Source organism: Camelina sativa, chromosome 9 (assembly GCF_030686135.1).
Source record: "Camelina sativa cultivar CO46 ecotype springtype chromosome 9, ASM3068613v1".
Taxonomy (NCBI): Eukaryota; Viridiplantae; Streptophyta; class Magnoliopsida; order Brassicales; family Brassicaceae; genus Camelina; species Camelina sativa.
This window is the reverse complement of record NC_141888.1, coordinates 16529434-16543345: the sequence shown is the minus strand read 5'-3', so window position 1 is coordinate 16543345 and position 13912 is coordinate 16529434. Positions and strand designations below refer to the sequence as shown.

The 13912-nt window shown below is 43.9% G+C and overlaps 2 protein-coding genes across 7 annotated transcripts; both read right to left on the bottom strand.

Annotated features, from left to right (window-relative positions):
- Window positions 1-8156: 8156 nt before the first annotated feature.
- Window positions 8157-10554, bottom strand: LOC147938169 (uncharacterized). The gene is made up of 6 exons (XM_087465511.1): window positions 10026-10554; window positions 9566-9972; window positions 9295-9406; window positions 9103-9221; window positions 8952-9023; window positions 8157-8594 (listed from the first exon to the last, which is right to left on the bottom strand). The coding sequence occupies exons 1-6, from the start codon at window positions 10552-10554 to the stop codon at window positions 8157-8159; spliced, it is 1677 nt and encodes a 558-aa protein (XP_087321637.1).
- Window positions 10555-11260: 706 nt separating this feature from the next.
- Window positions 11261-13127, bottom strand: LOC104771856 (DEAD-box ATP-dependent RNA helicase 20-like). 6 transcript variants are annotated; one of them, XM_087463682.1, is made up of 5 exons: window positions 12745-13127; window positions 12349-12529; window positions 11885-12206; window positions 11728-11776; window positions 11261-11639 (listed from the first exon to the last, which is right to left on the bottom strand). In XM_087463682.1, exons 1-3 carry the CDS (start codon window positions 12834-12836, stop codon window positions 12126-12128), a joined length of 354 nt encoding a protein of 117 aa, XP_087319808.1. In that variant the 5' UTR covers window positions 12837-13127; the 3' UTR covers window positions 11261-11639; window positions 11728-11776; window positions 11885-12125. The 6 variants fall into 6 exon arrangements, with proteins under 6 accessions (XP_087319808.1, XP_087319807.1, XP_087319805.1 ...); XM_087463681.1 differs by having other exon boundaries at window positions 11261-11607; window positions 12745-13092; XM_087463679.1 differs by having other exon boundaries at window positions 11261-11607; window positions 11728-11771; window positions 12745-13079.
- Window positions 13128-13912: the final 785 nt, after the last annotated feature.

The following is a 13912-nucleotide window of genomic DNA, read 5'->3' as shown; positions in this document are numbered from 1 at the left end:
ACTGGGTTCCCCAAACCTATGACGAGGCTAAGAATCACAAGGAATGGTTAGACGCTGTCACCGATGAAACCGGTGCCATGATCCAGAACCACACGTGGGACGAAGCCGACCTTCCCAAAGGCAAAAAGACTGTGAGCTCTAAATGGGTTTTCACCATCAAGTTCTTAAGCACACACGCCATTGAACGACATAAGGCTCGCCTGGTCGCCCGTGGCTTCACCCAAACGTATGGCGCCGACTACACGGAGACCTTCGCCCCGATGGCCAAACTCCATACGGTTCGGGTCATGCTCTCCCTCGCAGTTAATCTCTCGTGGGACTTATGGCAAATGGATGTTATAAATGCGTTTCTTCAAGGCGAATTGGACGAGGAAGTTTATATGACGCCTCCTCCCGGGAAAGTCTTGCGGCTTCGTAAGCTATCTATGGACTCAAACAGTCTCTGCGAGCCTGGTATCACAAGCTGAGCTCCACCCTCAAGGCTCAAGGTTTTCGAAGATCGGAGGCCGATCACACCCTTTTCACGCTTAAAACCTCTTGTGGCCTTGTGGTGGTGCTTATCTATGTCGACGACATTATTGTGACTAGCGATGATAAGGCTGGTATTGAAGACACCAAACAGTCTCTCAAATCTGCCTTTGATATTAAGGACTTAAAGGAGCTCAAATACTTTCTAGGGATTGAAATTTGTCGCTCTCCGGAGGGGCTCTTTCTTTCCCAAATAAAGTATACTCTTGACTTGTTGGCTGAAACGGGAAAGCTTGGCGTCTCTCCGGCTCTTACACCACTTGATGAAGACTACCAGCTCAAGCGAAAGGGGGAGAGCATTTGGGCAAAAGAAGGCAAACTACGAGAACCTATGTATGAACCGTTCCCGGATGTCACGCGTTATCGCCGGCTTGTAGGTAAGTTAATATATCTTACCATCATGCGACCTGACATATGTTATGCTGTGAATCAGGTTAGTCAACACATGAAGGCTCCAAGCAAGTATCAATGGAGCATGGTTGAGAGAATCCTAAGCTATCTCAAGGGCAGTCCGGGTCAAGGTATTTGGATGGGCAAGAATGATAACACCGAGATAGTGGGCTATTGTGATGCGGACTACAATGGAGATACATTGGATAGGAGATCAACCACTAGATATTGTACTTTCATTGGTGGAAATCTAGTGACATGGAAGTCAAAGAAGCAAAAGGTAGTATCTTGTTCAAGCGCCGAGGCCAAGTATCGAGCAATGAGGAAGTTAACAAACGAATTGACTTGGTTAAAGGGGCTGCTCAAAGATCTTGGTATTGACTCAAAGCACCCTATCACTATGCATTGCGACAATGAGGCTGCAATTCACATAGCCACCAACTCCGTCTTCCATGAAAGAACCAAACACATTGAAAGCGATTGCCACAAAGTTCGGGAGAAGATTGAAGAAGGAGTGGTATTACCGTGTCACACTCGGAGTCAAGATCAATTGGCTGATATATTCACCAAGTCTGCAAGTCCTAAGGTTTGTGACTACATTCATAACAAACTTGGGCTTTTAGACATCACAAGACCTTGATCAACTTCTCTGATCCGTGGACAGCACACTCTTTTTCCCTTGGCTTAGTTTTGTCCCATGAGGTTTTCTAAGTCAAGGTTTTTAATGAGGTGCTGCTTCACGGGTTCCAAGCTTAGCCATTGCATATGGCTAAGCTTGAGGGGGATTATTGATCAAGGTTGTGTCCGAGGCTCGACCATACGGACGTCCGTACAAGTTCACAATAAGGCCGAGTTCTCTATCTAAGACATAAGAGCAAGGTAGGAGAGGAAGCTCAGTCCATCAAGCCCATTAAGAGTTCTAGAATACTCTAATCTAGCCGTTGGAGATCGGTGAGAAGAAGGAAGAGTCACGGGTGCACAAGTTGACTTAGGAGACGTCACTATCACTTGGGAAACGCTTTTTCCTCTCTCTTAATGTCGACATCTTATGTTTCTATTCTTGTAAAGGGGTTGCCCTAATTTAGTCCTCTATTTAAGGTTGTAGACATGTGTTGTAAGATATTATTCTAGTGGAATCTTATCTTCTTCTCATTCTCTTTGTTCTAACGAAACTCTCCCTCTCTCGATTCTACTCTCTGTTCTCATTCACTTCCGCTAATTCTAACACTAAGTGAACAAGAACAGCGCACGGACTCAAGCTCTCTCGAACGTATCCTTGCGCCATTAACTCCTTGACTTGTCGCTCAAGCTCCTTCGCCTCTTCGGGGTTGACTCGGTAGGCTGGCCGGTTTGGTAGTTGTGCTCCCGGGACAAGGTCGATTTGGTGTTCAATGCCTCTGATCTGTGGTAGACCTTCGGGAAGCTCCTCCGGAAACACGTCGGCGAAACGCCTAAGGACGTCGCGGATCACCTCTGGTAAGGCATCGATCGAACCTTCGAGACCTGAAAGTAGCACATCTCGAAAAACCATCAATAACACTTGGCCAGAGTCCCTAATGGACTTCCTAACATCACCATATTGAACTAAAAAGTTCTTTTTATCGTCCGAGTCTTTAGACAACTTGTTTTGCATTTCTTGCACTTGCGTGGGGCTCAAGGGTTTCAAGCAAATACGCTAGTTGTCATGGACGAAATAGTATTGGTTTGTGTGGCCGCAATGCGTGGTTCACTTATCAAACTGCCATGGTCTTATCAAACGTCGCAAAGGACTTGGTCCTTATATGGACCGACACTGAATGGGACTGTGACATGTTCCTTTACATAGATCAAGATCTTGTCATTTAACCATTTCAAATGGTAGGGGCGGGGGTTGTTTGTGGTTTCAAGAGAAAGTTTCTTGACAAGACTGGAACTTGCCACGTTAGTGCAAGAACCTCCGTCTATAATCAAGCCACAAACGCGACCACTTACAGTGCACCTCGTGTGGAAGATATTATCGCGCTGACTGGCGTCGTCGGTGGCTAAGCTTGCGTTCAAGATGCGGCGAATCATCAACAGTTCTCCGATTTTGGGTTCAGCTACGGCTTCCTCCAGTTCAGCCTCTGCTCGAACGTTCTCCTCGGTGGCCTCATCGTTGGACTCGATCTTGCCGGCTTTGGTAAGGATCATTGTGCGGGCGTTCTGGCAATCACGAGCGTAGTGTCCTCTCCCTTGACACTTAAAACACACAATGTCGCGGCTCCAGACATCGGTAGTGTTGCGTCACGGATCTTGGCGATCATTGGTGGCCGGCTCCCTTGGTTTAAATCTTGAGTCTGCACTGGTCGCCTTTGGTTTCTATGGTAAACGGTTCAAAGGCGACGCGTTAGGAGACCAAGTCGAAGCTCCTTGAGTTCGGGTGCGACTCGCGGAGGCGCTCTTCTTCTTGATCTGGTTCTCAATCTGCACCGAGAGATGCAACAGTTCTTCGAATGTTTGATAGGGCTGGCGCTCGACCTTGCGCGCGATGCGTTCTTACAACCCGTCCAAAAACTGAGCCATGAGTGACTCCTCGGAGTCGTTGACGTGCAAACGGTTACGCAAGTGCTCAAACTCTTCGTAATACTCCTCCATGGTTCGCGTGCCTTGCGTGAGTCTCCGGAACTTCTTCTGGAGCTCGCGGTGGTAGTATAGAGGCACGTAACGCCTTCGCATTTCCGCTTTCAAGACCTCCCAAACGGTGATGGGTCGGTTGCGGTTGCGTCGCTGCTCAGCTTCAAGTCAATCCCACCAGGTAAGGGCATGATCGGTGAATTGGGCCACCGCGTATTGGACCTTTCGCAGCTCCGGGTAGGCATGACACGAGTACAAGTGCTCCATACGGCTTTCCTATTCAAGATAGGCCTCGGGGTCCTATTTTCCCACGAACGTGGGTGCGATCATCTTGTGGTTCGGCTTGTGATGTCTTGGAGCTTCGTTGTACTGATCATCATAACGATGTCGTCGTCTAGGCCTCGGTTCAAAGTCCTAATCGGACTTGTAGCTCGCCGGCTCTCGTCGTGGTCGTCTTGCCGGCAAAGGATCTTTAGGGGGAGGATTTAACAGTTTGATTCTTGTTAAATGCTCCGCGAGCTGTTCTAGGCCGGTTCGTAATGCGGCGAGGGTGGCTCCTATCTCGGGTGGTGCTGGAGGTACTTCGTCGGCCATCGTACGGACTATGGTGACGTGTCACGGCTTGGGTTTGAATTTAAACCTCGCAAAACAAAAAAGTAAAGCTCAAATGCGTCAGTATCACACGCTCAAGGACCACACAAAGATTTTATTTTTGTCACCAATGATTGAGGACAGCTCACACAAATCAAACCTAAGACTAAAACAAAAAGCAAAAGTAAAAGAACTAAACGACAAGGTTTGCTTTATGGTCAAGAAGAAAAACGTGGAAACAAAAGGCAATCCTAACTTTATCGATCTAAAAGCAACCTCACAAGAACACAGATGAACACGAAGATGAACAGGATGAACACGAAGATGAACAGGATGAACAAAACAGAACGCTAACAAACTAGACAAACGAAGAACAACACCAAAAATGCATCAAATTAAACCAAAGTGACAAAACGAAACACGCGAGACAAGATGATGCATACTAGACTAACAAACAACCTAAAGATCAAAACTTTAAACAAAGGAGAGAGTTTTAGAACGAAACAACCTGACAGGAGCTTTTAAAGCTCTGATACCAAGCTGATGTGACCGAGGGCCGCGGATGCGGAGCGAAAGAACAATCCTACTTCGGACAAGTCGAGTTTGGCGAGACTTTCCTCGGACAAGCTTCGAGGGATCGAATCTAGAGAAGATTCAAACGAGAGAAATGGAAGATGGAGAGATTCCAATGATCCGTTAGTGAGAACGATCGCGAAGCCTCTATCGGATCGAACGGATGGAACGGATGCGGAACGACTAAGTGTGGTTTTTAATAGGATGCGAAGATGGAAGCGATAAGAGATGGAAATATGGAAAAGATGATGGACTGAATGACGACACAAGAGGTTTGGCTCTCCTCTTGATACGGTCGCTAACAAACATTGAACCCGGTTCAAGGTTTGCTAGGGTTCTTTCCCTTAGGCAATCCTGGATTGACTAATGAAAGGATGGAGACAAGTTCAAGAATCTCTCTTGAGAAAAGTTTTATTTTCATTAGGGTTTAAATACTTAGGTCAAGAGAGGGCTTAAGGGACATCCGGATTCACAATGATCCGCACACTTGTCCTTAGACGTTTTCTCCTTGTAAATGGAACACGTCACCTCTCTAAGACTTTCAACTTAAACTCTCAACGTTCAAAAGAAGGAATCAAAAGAAGGAATATTCCAAAGTTCAAATTTAAACCAAAAGATAAGAGGGAAGAGAGATAACCGTCTTTGGCCTTGACGCGGGAAACGACTTGGCCTTAGACGTTTTGCATCAAGCTCAATGCCTTGTTAAAACCTTCTCCGGTAAACCCAATGGGAAAACCCCGGAGTGAGGAAAAAGAGTACAAATCCTTGCTTAAGTGACTTTGATGTCTTCACTCTTGGGTAAGAGTGAAGACCAAGCGAACTGAGTCTTCAAGGTCTTCAAGAATCGGTGGGCGTTGGGTGAATGACCGGACGAATAGGTTGAGCCGTTGCTTGGCCGCCTTTGTTGAACTCCTTGATCGTGTGGTGGATCCCGGGAGGATCGTTGGTGCCTTGGCCGCGTCCAAAGTAGGCGTCTTGGCCGCGTCCGATGCGTCTTGGTCAGGCATCTCGGTCGCGTCCGGCGTGTCTTGGTCGTCTTGGTCGAGCTCTCGTCCTGCGATCACATCACAGTTGGTCACCAACCAGTTTCTCGGAGAATATGAGACTAAGGACGGGCGCATGGAAACCAACCTAGCAGCAGCTTGGGAATTAGCAGCTAAGTTCGACAATTTTGAAATCACTAAGATCCCACGGGGTGAGAACTCTACTGCAGACGCTTTAGCATCGTTAGCTTCAACCTCGGACCCCGCAACTACACGAATTATCCCGGTTGAAGTCATCGAATATCCAAGTATACGTTTAGAAAGTTCGCATGTAGTAACTTGGGCAATGAAGAAAAAAATAGCTGCTGAAGAAATAGTCTGCACGGCGGCTTCTAACCTCCCACCAGGGGTGGTTTCAGCACCAAGCATGGCAACACCGGAAGTTACTCACCTACCTACGGTCGAACAAGAACCCATCCGAACACCGGAAATACCTAGTCCACAAACTCTAGACCGTACTGTTCTCCCGCACAAACCTCCGAGCAATACGAACACCGACAATTGGGGGGCAGGAGACTGGCGCAGCCTGATCTGGGCTTACTTGGATAACGGCAAACTCCCAGCTGATAAGTGGGCAGCTAGGAAACTTAAAATTTTCAGTGCACGATATTGCATCTATAACGGAGCACTCCTACGCCGGAGTATAGTAGGTCCCTATCTAAAGTGTGTAGCTGGTGAAGACCCCGCAACATTAATGCAAGCATTTCACAATGGCCCCAATGGAAATCACTCCGGAGGTTGCACCCTGGCCTTCAAAATCAAAAGAAAAGGGTATTTCTAGCTTACTATGGTTGCCGACTACGAGAAATATTCCCAAACTTGTGAGAAATGTCAAAAGCATGCTCCATCAATCCATCAGCCCATCAATCCATCAATCCATCAGTAAACCTTATCCATTCATGAGATGGTCCATGGATATCATTGGCCCCTTACATCGGGGACCGGGAGGAGTTCAGTACGTGCTGGCCTTTACTGATTATTTCTCCAAATGGGTGGAACCAGCGGCCTATGCAACTCTGACAAGTGAGCAAGTAGAGCAGTTCGTGTTAAAGAGCATAATCTACCGGTACGGCGATCCGTACGAGATCTTCACGGACAATGGCCCGTAATTCATCTCTTCGCAGTTCGAAGGTTTCTGTATGAAGTGGCAAATATGACTTAGCAAATCAACTCCTCGTTATCCGCAAGGGAATGGGAAAGTTGAAGCAATGAATAAGGTTATATTGGTCAACTTAAAGAAACAGTTGGACGCTCGCAAAGGACGTTGGCCAGACGAACTGCAAAGCATACTTTGGGCAATCCGAACTACACCTCACCGAGCTATAAAGTTGATGCCATAGTCCCAGCTGACATAGAAGTACCTGGAGTCCGCACAATACTGAATCCACTTCGGGCCCTGGAGAATGAAGAACTCCTGCAGGACACTCTGGACATCATAAACGAGCGCCGGGATCGAGCTTTGGTTTGGATGCAGAATTATCAGAATGCAGTAGCCCGTTATTATAATTCCAAGGTTCGGGGTAGGCCATTGGCTGTCGGCGACCTAGTCTTTCAGAAGGTTCACGAAAACACCGAAGAGGATAACGCGGAAAAGTTGAGAATCAATTGGGAAGGTCCATACAATATCACCTGCGAAGTACGAAATGGCGTTTACCGGCTGGAAGATTCAAACGGAAAACCAGTACCGAGATCGTGGAATTCTTTACATCTTAAACGTTTTTATAGTTAGTTCGATTAAAATCTTTTACTGAACTACGATTGGCTTGATCCCGAAAAGGGTACGTAGGCAGCCCATTTCGGGTTCAGCTATCCGCATTTAATAAAATTAAAAGTTTTTCAACGATTGGCTTACTTCGTAGACTTTGCTAAAAATCGAAGTCTTACTTCGTAAAATTCATTAAAACCAAAGTCTTACTTAGTAAAAACTCGTTAATACAGAAGTCTTACTTCATGATATTTATTTAAACCAAAGTCCTACTTCGTAACATTAAAACCGAAGTCCTACTTCGTAAACTTTGCTAAATACCGAGTGCCTACTTCGTAAAAATTTGTTAATACCGAAGTCTTACTTCGTGATATTTATTTAAACCGAAGTTTTACTTCGTAACATTAAAACCGAAGTACTACTTCTTAACATTTATTAAAACCAAAGGTTACTTCGAAAAATTCGTTAAAACCAGAGTTTTTACTTCTTAGATTTTTAAGCCGAAGTAACTTCGCGTGTCAGCCTTCGCCGAGTCTTTAAAGTTAGATGTTAACTTAAAGGTGTTAACTTAAAGAAGGTGAAAGTCAAACAGAATCAACTGGATTAAGATTTAAAAGGGAAGTATTTTTGCTCGGAGCGGTCACCATGACCAAAAACTCCGATCTGAGTTTAGCAAAAGTAAAGGAAAAAGAACAAAAGGGGGGCACTCGTGCCAAAACAACCCCAAACTAAGTCTATTGAGGGTCTGAAAGAGGAGCAGCATCGGACGTAGCAGCTTTGTCTGCTTCAGGGAGAACCAGATCCACCTCTGCGATTTCCATCTCCGAAATAGCGTTACCTCGGATGGTTTTCAGTTCCTGGTTCGACATTTGCCCGAAGTTAGTTTCGTATTCATCAATGGTGATACTCAGGGGGGGCTCTTTGCATAACAGCTCGGGCGTGTCCACCAAAAGGTCAGAAAATGCTGAAAGATCAAAGTCACGGATAGTTACCTTTGAGACCTCTTCATCAGCGTTCTCCTCATCAGCCCGCATGATCCTGAGTTCAGCCTCGATATCCTGAATTTCCCCTCTTGAGATCTCCTCGATGAGCATCCGGTAGGCCCTAATCTCGGCAGCTCGGATCTGAGCCACAGCCAACCTCTCCCTTTCCTTGAAGTGCACCCTCACCTCCTAGATCAGGGGACAGAGAGTTCGCCTCATGGACTGCCTCTCCTCCCTCCGCAACCTCTCCATCTCGCAGCTGTTGCCGGCGTCCAGAAGTTGGTTGCAGAGCTCGATCTCATGCAGCCTGTTCTTGGCAGCCTTTTCGTTCTCCGCGGCTTAATAGTAGAGCTTGCCCGCTTTCTTTAAATTCCCCCGAAGATACTCATTGGCAACCCCCAGGTCCAACACCTCAACCCCAGCCTTTTTCATCCGTGCACGGATGTGCTCGGCCTTTTCTACGGTCTTAGCATTGATGGACTCCAACCGAGTAAATTCGGCCACTTGGTCCTCGAGCTCGACCACCCTCTACTGAAGTCTAGTTACTTCGGATACTGATGGGGAGGCAAACATCTGTTCTTCATAAGATGCCACCGAGTTATTGAGCTCGATCATCATCTGTAGGAGTCCGTGTGTTAGTTCACGACAAAAAATATCTATAAAACTTTTGAGTAGGTAGATTACCGGTCTCCCCAACTTTATCTGCAAACCGGAAGAAGTTCCCACGGTTGGTCTCGGACGTATTAGCAAAAGCCAGGACGCGAACTCCAGTTCGGGCATAGCTTCTCATCAAGTCTGTTGGAGAAGCAGGAGGAGCTGTATAAAATAAACAAGTTATTACACTTTAAAGATAAAAACGTACACCCATTACCCCGGAGATCCTACTTACCGCGAGGTGATTGGCGCTGTTCTTTCGGAGGGAGCTTACTAGAGAAGCCTCCTGATTCTTTGGCACTCTGAGGGACCTTGGATTTCTTCTCTAAGAGAAGGGCTCCATCCCTCTAGCAGGATTTACCGCGCTTGTCTCCTGAGGAATTGGTTCGAGCCCGGGTTTTCTCCCGTGAAGAAGAAGAAGATTCAGGTTCTTTCCTCTTCTTCGCTGGTTCAGTCCTCTACGAGCTCCCGTCGGTGCGGCCACTATCAGGAGCTGGGGGACGAACCTCTATCTCCCGAGGTTCCTCACTAGAATCCGTGATAACAATCACGGAGGGTTCGGAAGGCTCTGAAGGGAGAGCAGGAGCCCCGCTCCCATCAGGGGCAGTGGAATCAGCATTCCTAGCAGAAATGCGAGCTTTCCCTTCGGCGAGAGCAGCAGCCATCTGCCTCTTCGCCTCCTTCTCTGCGTTTTCGAGCTCCTTCTTGAAAGCTCTTTCTTTTCTGTAACCCATCGAAGATGTGTCAAAGACTCGAGGAGGGGAAGAGCGAACAAGAGAACGCCTTCTGAGTCTAGCTCCGGACTCTCTAATCCTTTCGCACGAGAAAGAATCCTCTGCGATTTGGCCTTGGCTGCAGAACCGGGAGAAGTACTCTGCGAATGTAGGAAACAGCTGGCCTCGCTCGAAGTGAGCTGAAACAGAAAGAAACAGTGGTAATAAACAATATTAAAAGACTAGTTAATACCAAACGAAGTGCGCCACGCTACCGATTTTCGAAGCCCACTTCGACACATGCGAGCTCGTGAGATGTCCGAAGGTGAGCTCATTGACCGGGAAAAAGAAAAATGACTTTCGCCATTGACCGGGAAAAAGAAAAATGACTGTCCGATGTGGAGAAAGTCGGCCAAGGACAACGAGTAGTCAAACTCTTCCACCACAGTTTGAAGGCAAAGGACTGTCCGAACAACGTTCGAACACATCTGAGGGAGGGGGAAGCCCATTTCGAACATCATCCGCACGATGAGTTCGGGAAGTGGGAAAGATAATCCACATGCGGAGAAGAACTTCTCGAACGAACAACAGTAACCGGGAGGAGGGTTTTCCAATGACTCGTGCGCTTCCGTTAACCGAATTTCGATCTCTGAGGGGATTCCACACGACCCTCTAATCTCTGCCTCATCGCTCTTGGAAAGAACAAACGGCTGATGAGGACCAAAAGCGTTGGGGATGAGCGGTTTCACGACTTTACTCGGGGTAGATTTTGGAGGAGACATGATTTTCGAATGAGAGTAGAGGAAAATCAATCTGAAAATGTTGATGAATTTTCCGGCAACAAACGAAGAACAAAGAAGACGAGAGCGAAAAATCTATCAAAAGCAAATTCTGAAAATAAAAAGGAGGAAGGGGAGACTACCTCTATACGCCGGGTCGGAGAGAGTAATGATTGCCTGGGAAGACGAGAAGTCTCGATTCGTCTCTCTCTCTTATAGCGTGTTAAGACACGAGGTGGGACCCTGAGCTTGCTTGGGAAGGTAAATCCCATCATTACACTACAAGAAAACAGGTAAATAGCGACTGCACTATTAGTCGCTAAACAGTGTGTTACGACTAAATAGCGACTAAAACCAGTAGTCGTAAATCGAGAGTCGCTAAAATAAATAGTCGTAAAATTAGTCGCCAAATAGCGACTACATTACGACTATTTTGCGTAGTCGTAAATGTAGTCGTAATATAGTCACTACATTTAGCGACTACACTACGACTATTTTACGACTATTCTAAATAGTCATAATGTAGTCACCAAATTTAGTGACTAATTGAAGACTAATTTACGATTATGTATTTAAATAATATTGTGATTATGTATTTAAATAATATTGTATTTATACAGCATTATATATATATATATACTATTTTGATAATAATATATATTTTATTAATTATTTTTAAATATATATAAGTTATTGGAATGAATTGATATTAAAAATAAAAAATACTATATTTATTATTATGAAACCATGATATCAAAAAACTGTATTACAAAATAAAACTAAAAACATAATTAAAAATAAGAATACAAAGAATACATCATACTATAAAAAAGAAAGTAAATATTGGAAATGCACAAACATCAAGGGTTAATGTTTGAAGCGACGGAGAAGGAGGTTGCTTTGCTTTCCCATATGTGAAGTCTTTTGCATTTGAGATGAATGTTAAAGATTTTGACCTGAAGCAAACTGCAGAGACCGAGACAAGGAGAAAGGAAGCTGAGCTGATGGAAGCATTTCTTAAGGAACTTAAGGCGAGGGAGAATGAGCTCAGATTGCCTAATGACACCATCAGAGAGAAATTAGCTGAACTGGAGAAGAAAGAAGTTTGCTTACATATACATAAACTGGATTTAACAAACAGAAACGAGGGAGAATGAGCTCAGGCTGCTTACATACCTTGAAGCGAGGGAGAATGAGCTCAGGTTGCTCACATATACCTCCTAAACTGGATTTAACAAACCCAAACAACTTTGGTTAACAACTGTGAGTCTATATGGTCACATGAATTCTCTTATGAACTGGATTCCCTTGGACTTAGCTCAAGCAAATATACCTTAGCCCTGGAGCGCCCAACATGAGAAGGACGAAATAGATATTGCCTATTCAGGTTACTGACTTCAATAGTGTCCATTTTAATCTGTAACATCGAACAAGAACCAGGAAAAAGAACTTCACGAGCAGAACTCAAGCGTTACCTATAATTGGTTGGGCATTGACATGAACGATTGCAGGTAATAAGTAGGAAAGAGTCTTTCCAGAGCCAGTTTCAGCAATGCCAATAAGATCACGTCCCTTCATTGCCATTGGCCAGCCCTGAGATTGTATAGGCGTAGGTTCAGTGAAACCAGCCTTCTTAATCTCTTCCAAAACATAATCTAGGCCAATCAGGAAACTCTTATCAGTAGATATATACAAAAGAACTTACATAGACATGTAAGTGAAACTGATCACAGTCTAAATCAAATGAAACAGAAGTCAAAGCCAGTAGTAGTTCTTTTGGATATGAAATCAGCTTACCAGGAAAGCCTCAGTCATAGCCGCCACAGCCTGCGATTCGACATAGAAATTCTTCTCGAAAGGAGTCAAACCATCCAAATCTAGCTTCCTTGGAGAGTCATTGCCATCACTATCCTTTTTCATGCTTGATGTATGACTACCTGAGCTTCCGTATGATGAAGCCCCACCAAACCCTGAGTCACTAAGAACAAACAAATTTGAAAATGAAACAAACTCTTCTTCTCCAACAGTATACACCACAGAGAATTGAAAACGCTTAAAGCACACAAATTCAATCAAAATTAAGCCGGATTGGCTTCATACTCGCTACAAAGGGAGTGTATAGAGCAACTAAGTGGAAAAAAAAATTCTGAGTTTTATCAATTTCAATACGAAAGCAAACACACACACACTTACCTTCGACGGTGTGTTGTATTCAGAGCGGTCAGCATCAAGTAATTGGGTTCGTTCTCGGAAGTAGTCTTTACGGGTAGGTTCCTCATGTTCATGGATTCGACAGTGAATGAAGGCTACTCCAGAGCGTGAGTAATTACGAGATCTGAGATCCGCAAAAATGCTCTCGTACCAGATCTAAAAACTTGAGAGGATGAAAACAACGACAAGATGAAAATCGAATAGAATGAAACAACGGGCGGAGGAGAGAAAGTTAATCGGCTAAAGAGACAAAGGAGAAAGAAGAGAAGGGGAGAAAGTTAATCCTTCGTGAAGGAGACGAAAGAGAAACAAGAGCAGGAAAAAACCTTGTCCGTTGAATTAAATTAATCAACGGTTGATAGTGTAATCCATGTGTTTACATATCATCCAATAAAAAGCTTTCATTATTTAAAGAGTAATTTTTTAGATCAAAACTTTATATTTATATATACTTTGCAATTCTGGGTTCATAATTCAGGGAAATGACATTTGAAATTTATAATTTGGGAATTGGGGTTTTGAAATTTAGAAGAATATTAGACTTGATTTAGATTTAAAAATAATTTGTTTTAGGTTTTAAAATGACTAAGTTTAATAAATTTTGTAAGTATATAGTTTTTGGAAAGATTGATTTATATGTAAATACTAAATAGTTTTACATATTGGTTTTATAGATATTCAATGGTTATATTTTGGGTGAATGATCTATGATTTAATTTCTATACATGAATTATAAAGGTTTTAAATTTAAGGTTAAGGGTTTTTGAACTTAAGTTTTGGGTTTGGGGTTAAGTGTTGATAAAAATATAGGATTTGGAAAACTATAATTTTTTGGGGTTAAGTTTGGAAAAATTAGTTATATACATATATATAATGGTTATGGTTTGGTTTTATGGTTTTTGAATTAATTTATAAGATTAAGAATTTAAACTTCAAAATTTAGATTTGATGATCTAGGTTTTGAAGTTTGGTTAAGGGTTTGGGGGTATAGGGTTTAGGGTTAAGATTTAAGATTTGGGGTTAAGTTTTGAAAAATTAGATTTTCTTTTAAGCATTAAAGCTTGGTTTTATGTATATATAAGAATGGCTATGTTTTAGTTTTATGGTTTAAGAAATAATTTCTAAGATTAAGAATTAAATGTTCAAGATT

Coding starts and splice junctions, on each gene's coding strand:
- LOC147938169 (XM_087465511.1), bottom strand. CDS start 10,554: ATGTCTCCTCCAAAATCTACCCCGAGTAAAGTCGTGAAACCGCTCATC. Junction 9,407..9,565: donor AGGAACCTCGGGAGATAGAG/GTTCGTCCCCCA, acceptor AAATCCTGCTAG/AGGGATGGAGCCCTTCTCTT. Junction 9,024..9,102: donor TCTTCCGGTTTGCAGATAAA/GTTGGGGAGACC, acceptor GGACTCCTACAG/ATGATGATCGAGCTCAATAA.
- LOC104771856 (XM_087463682.1), bottom strand. CDS start 12,836: ATGAACATGAGGAACCTACCCGTAAAGACTACTTCCGAGAACGAACCC. Junction 12,530..12,744: donor AATACAACACACCGTCGAAG/GTAAGTGTGTGT, acceptor GTTTGTTCTTAG/TGACTCAGGGTTTGGTGGGG. Junction 12,207..12,348: donor CTATGACTGAGGCTTTCCTG/GTAAGCTGATTT, acceptor TGATTGGCCTAG/ATTATGTTTTGGAAGAGATT.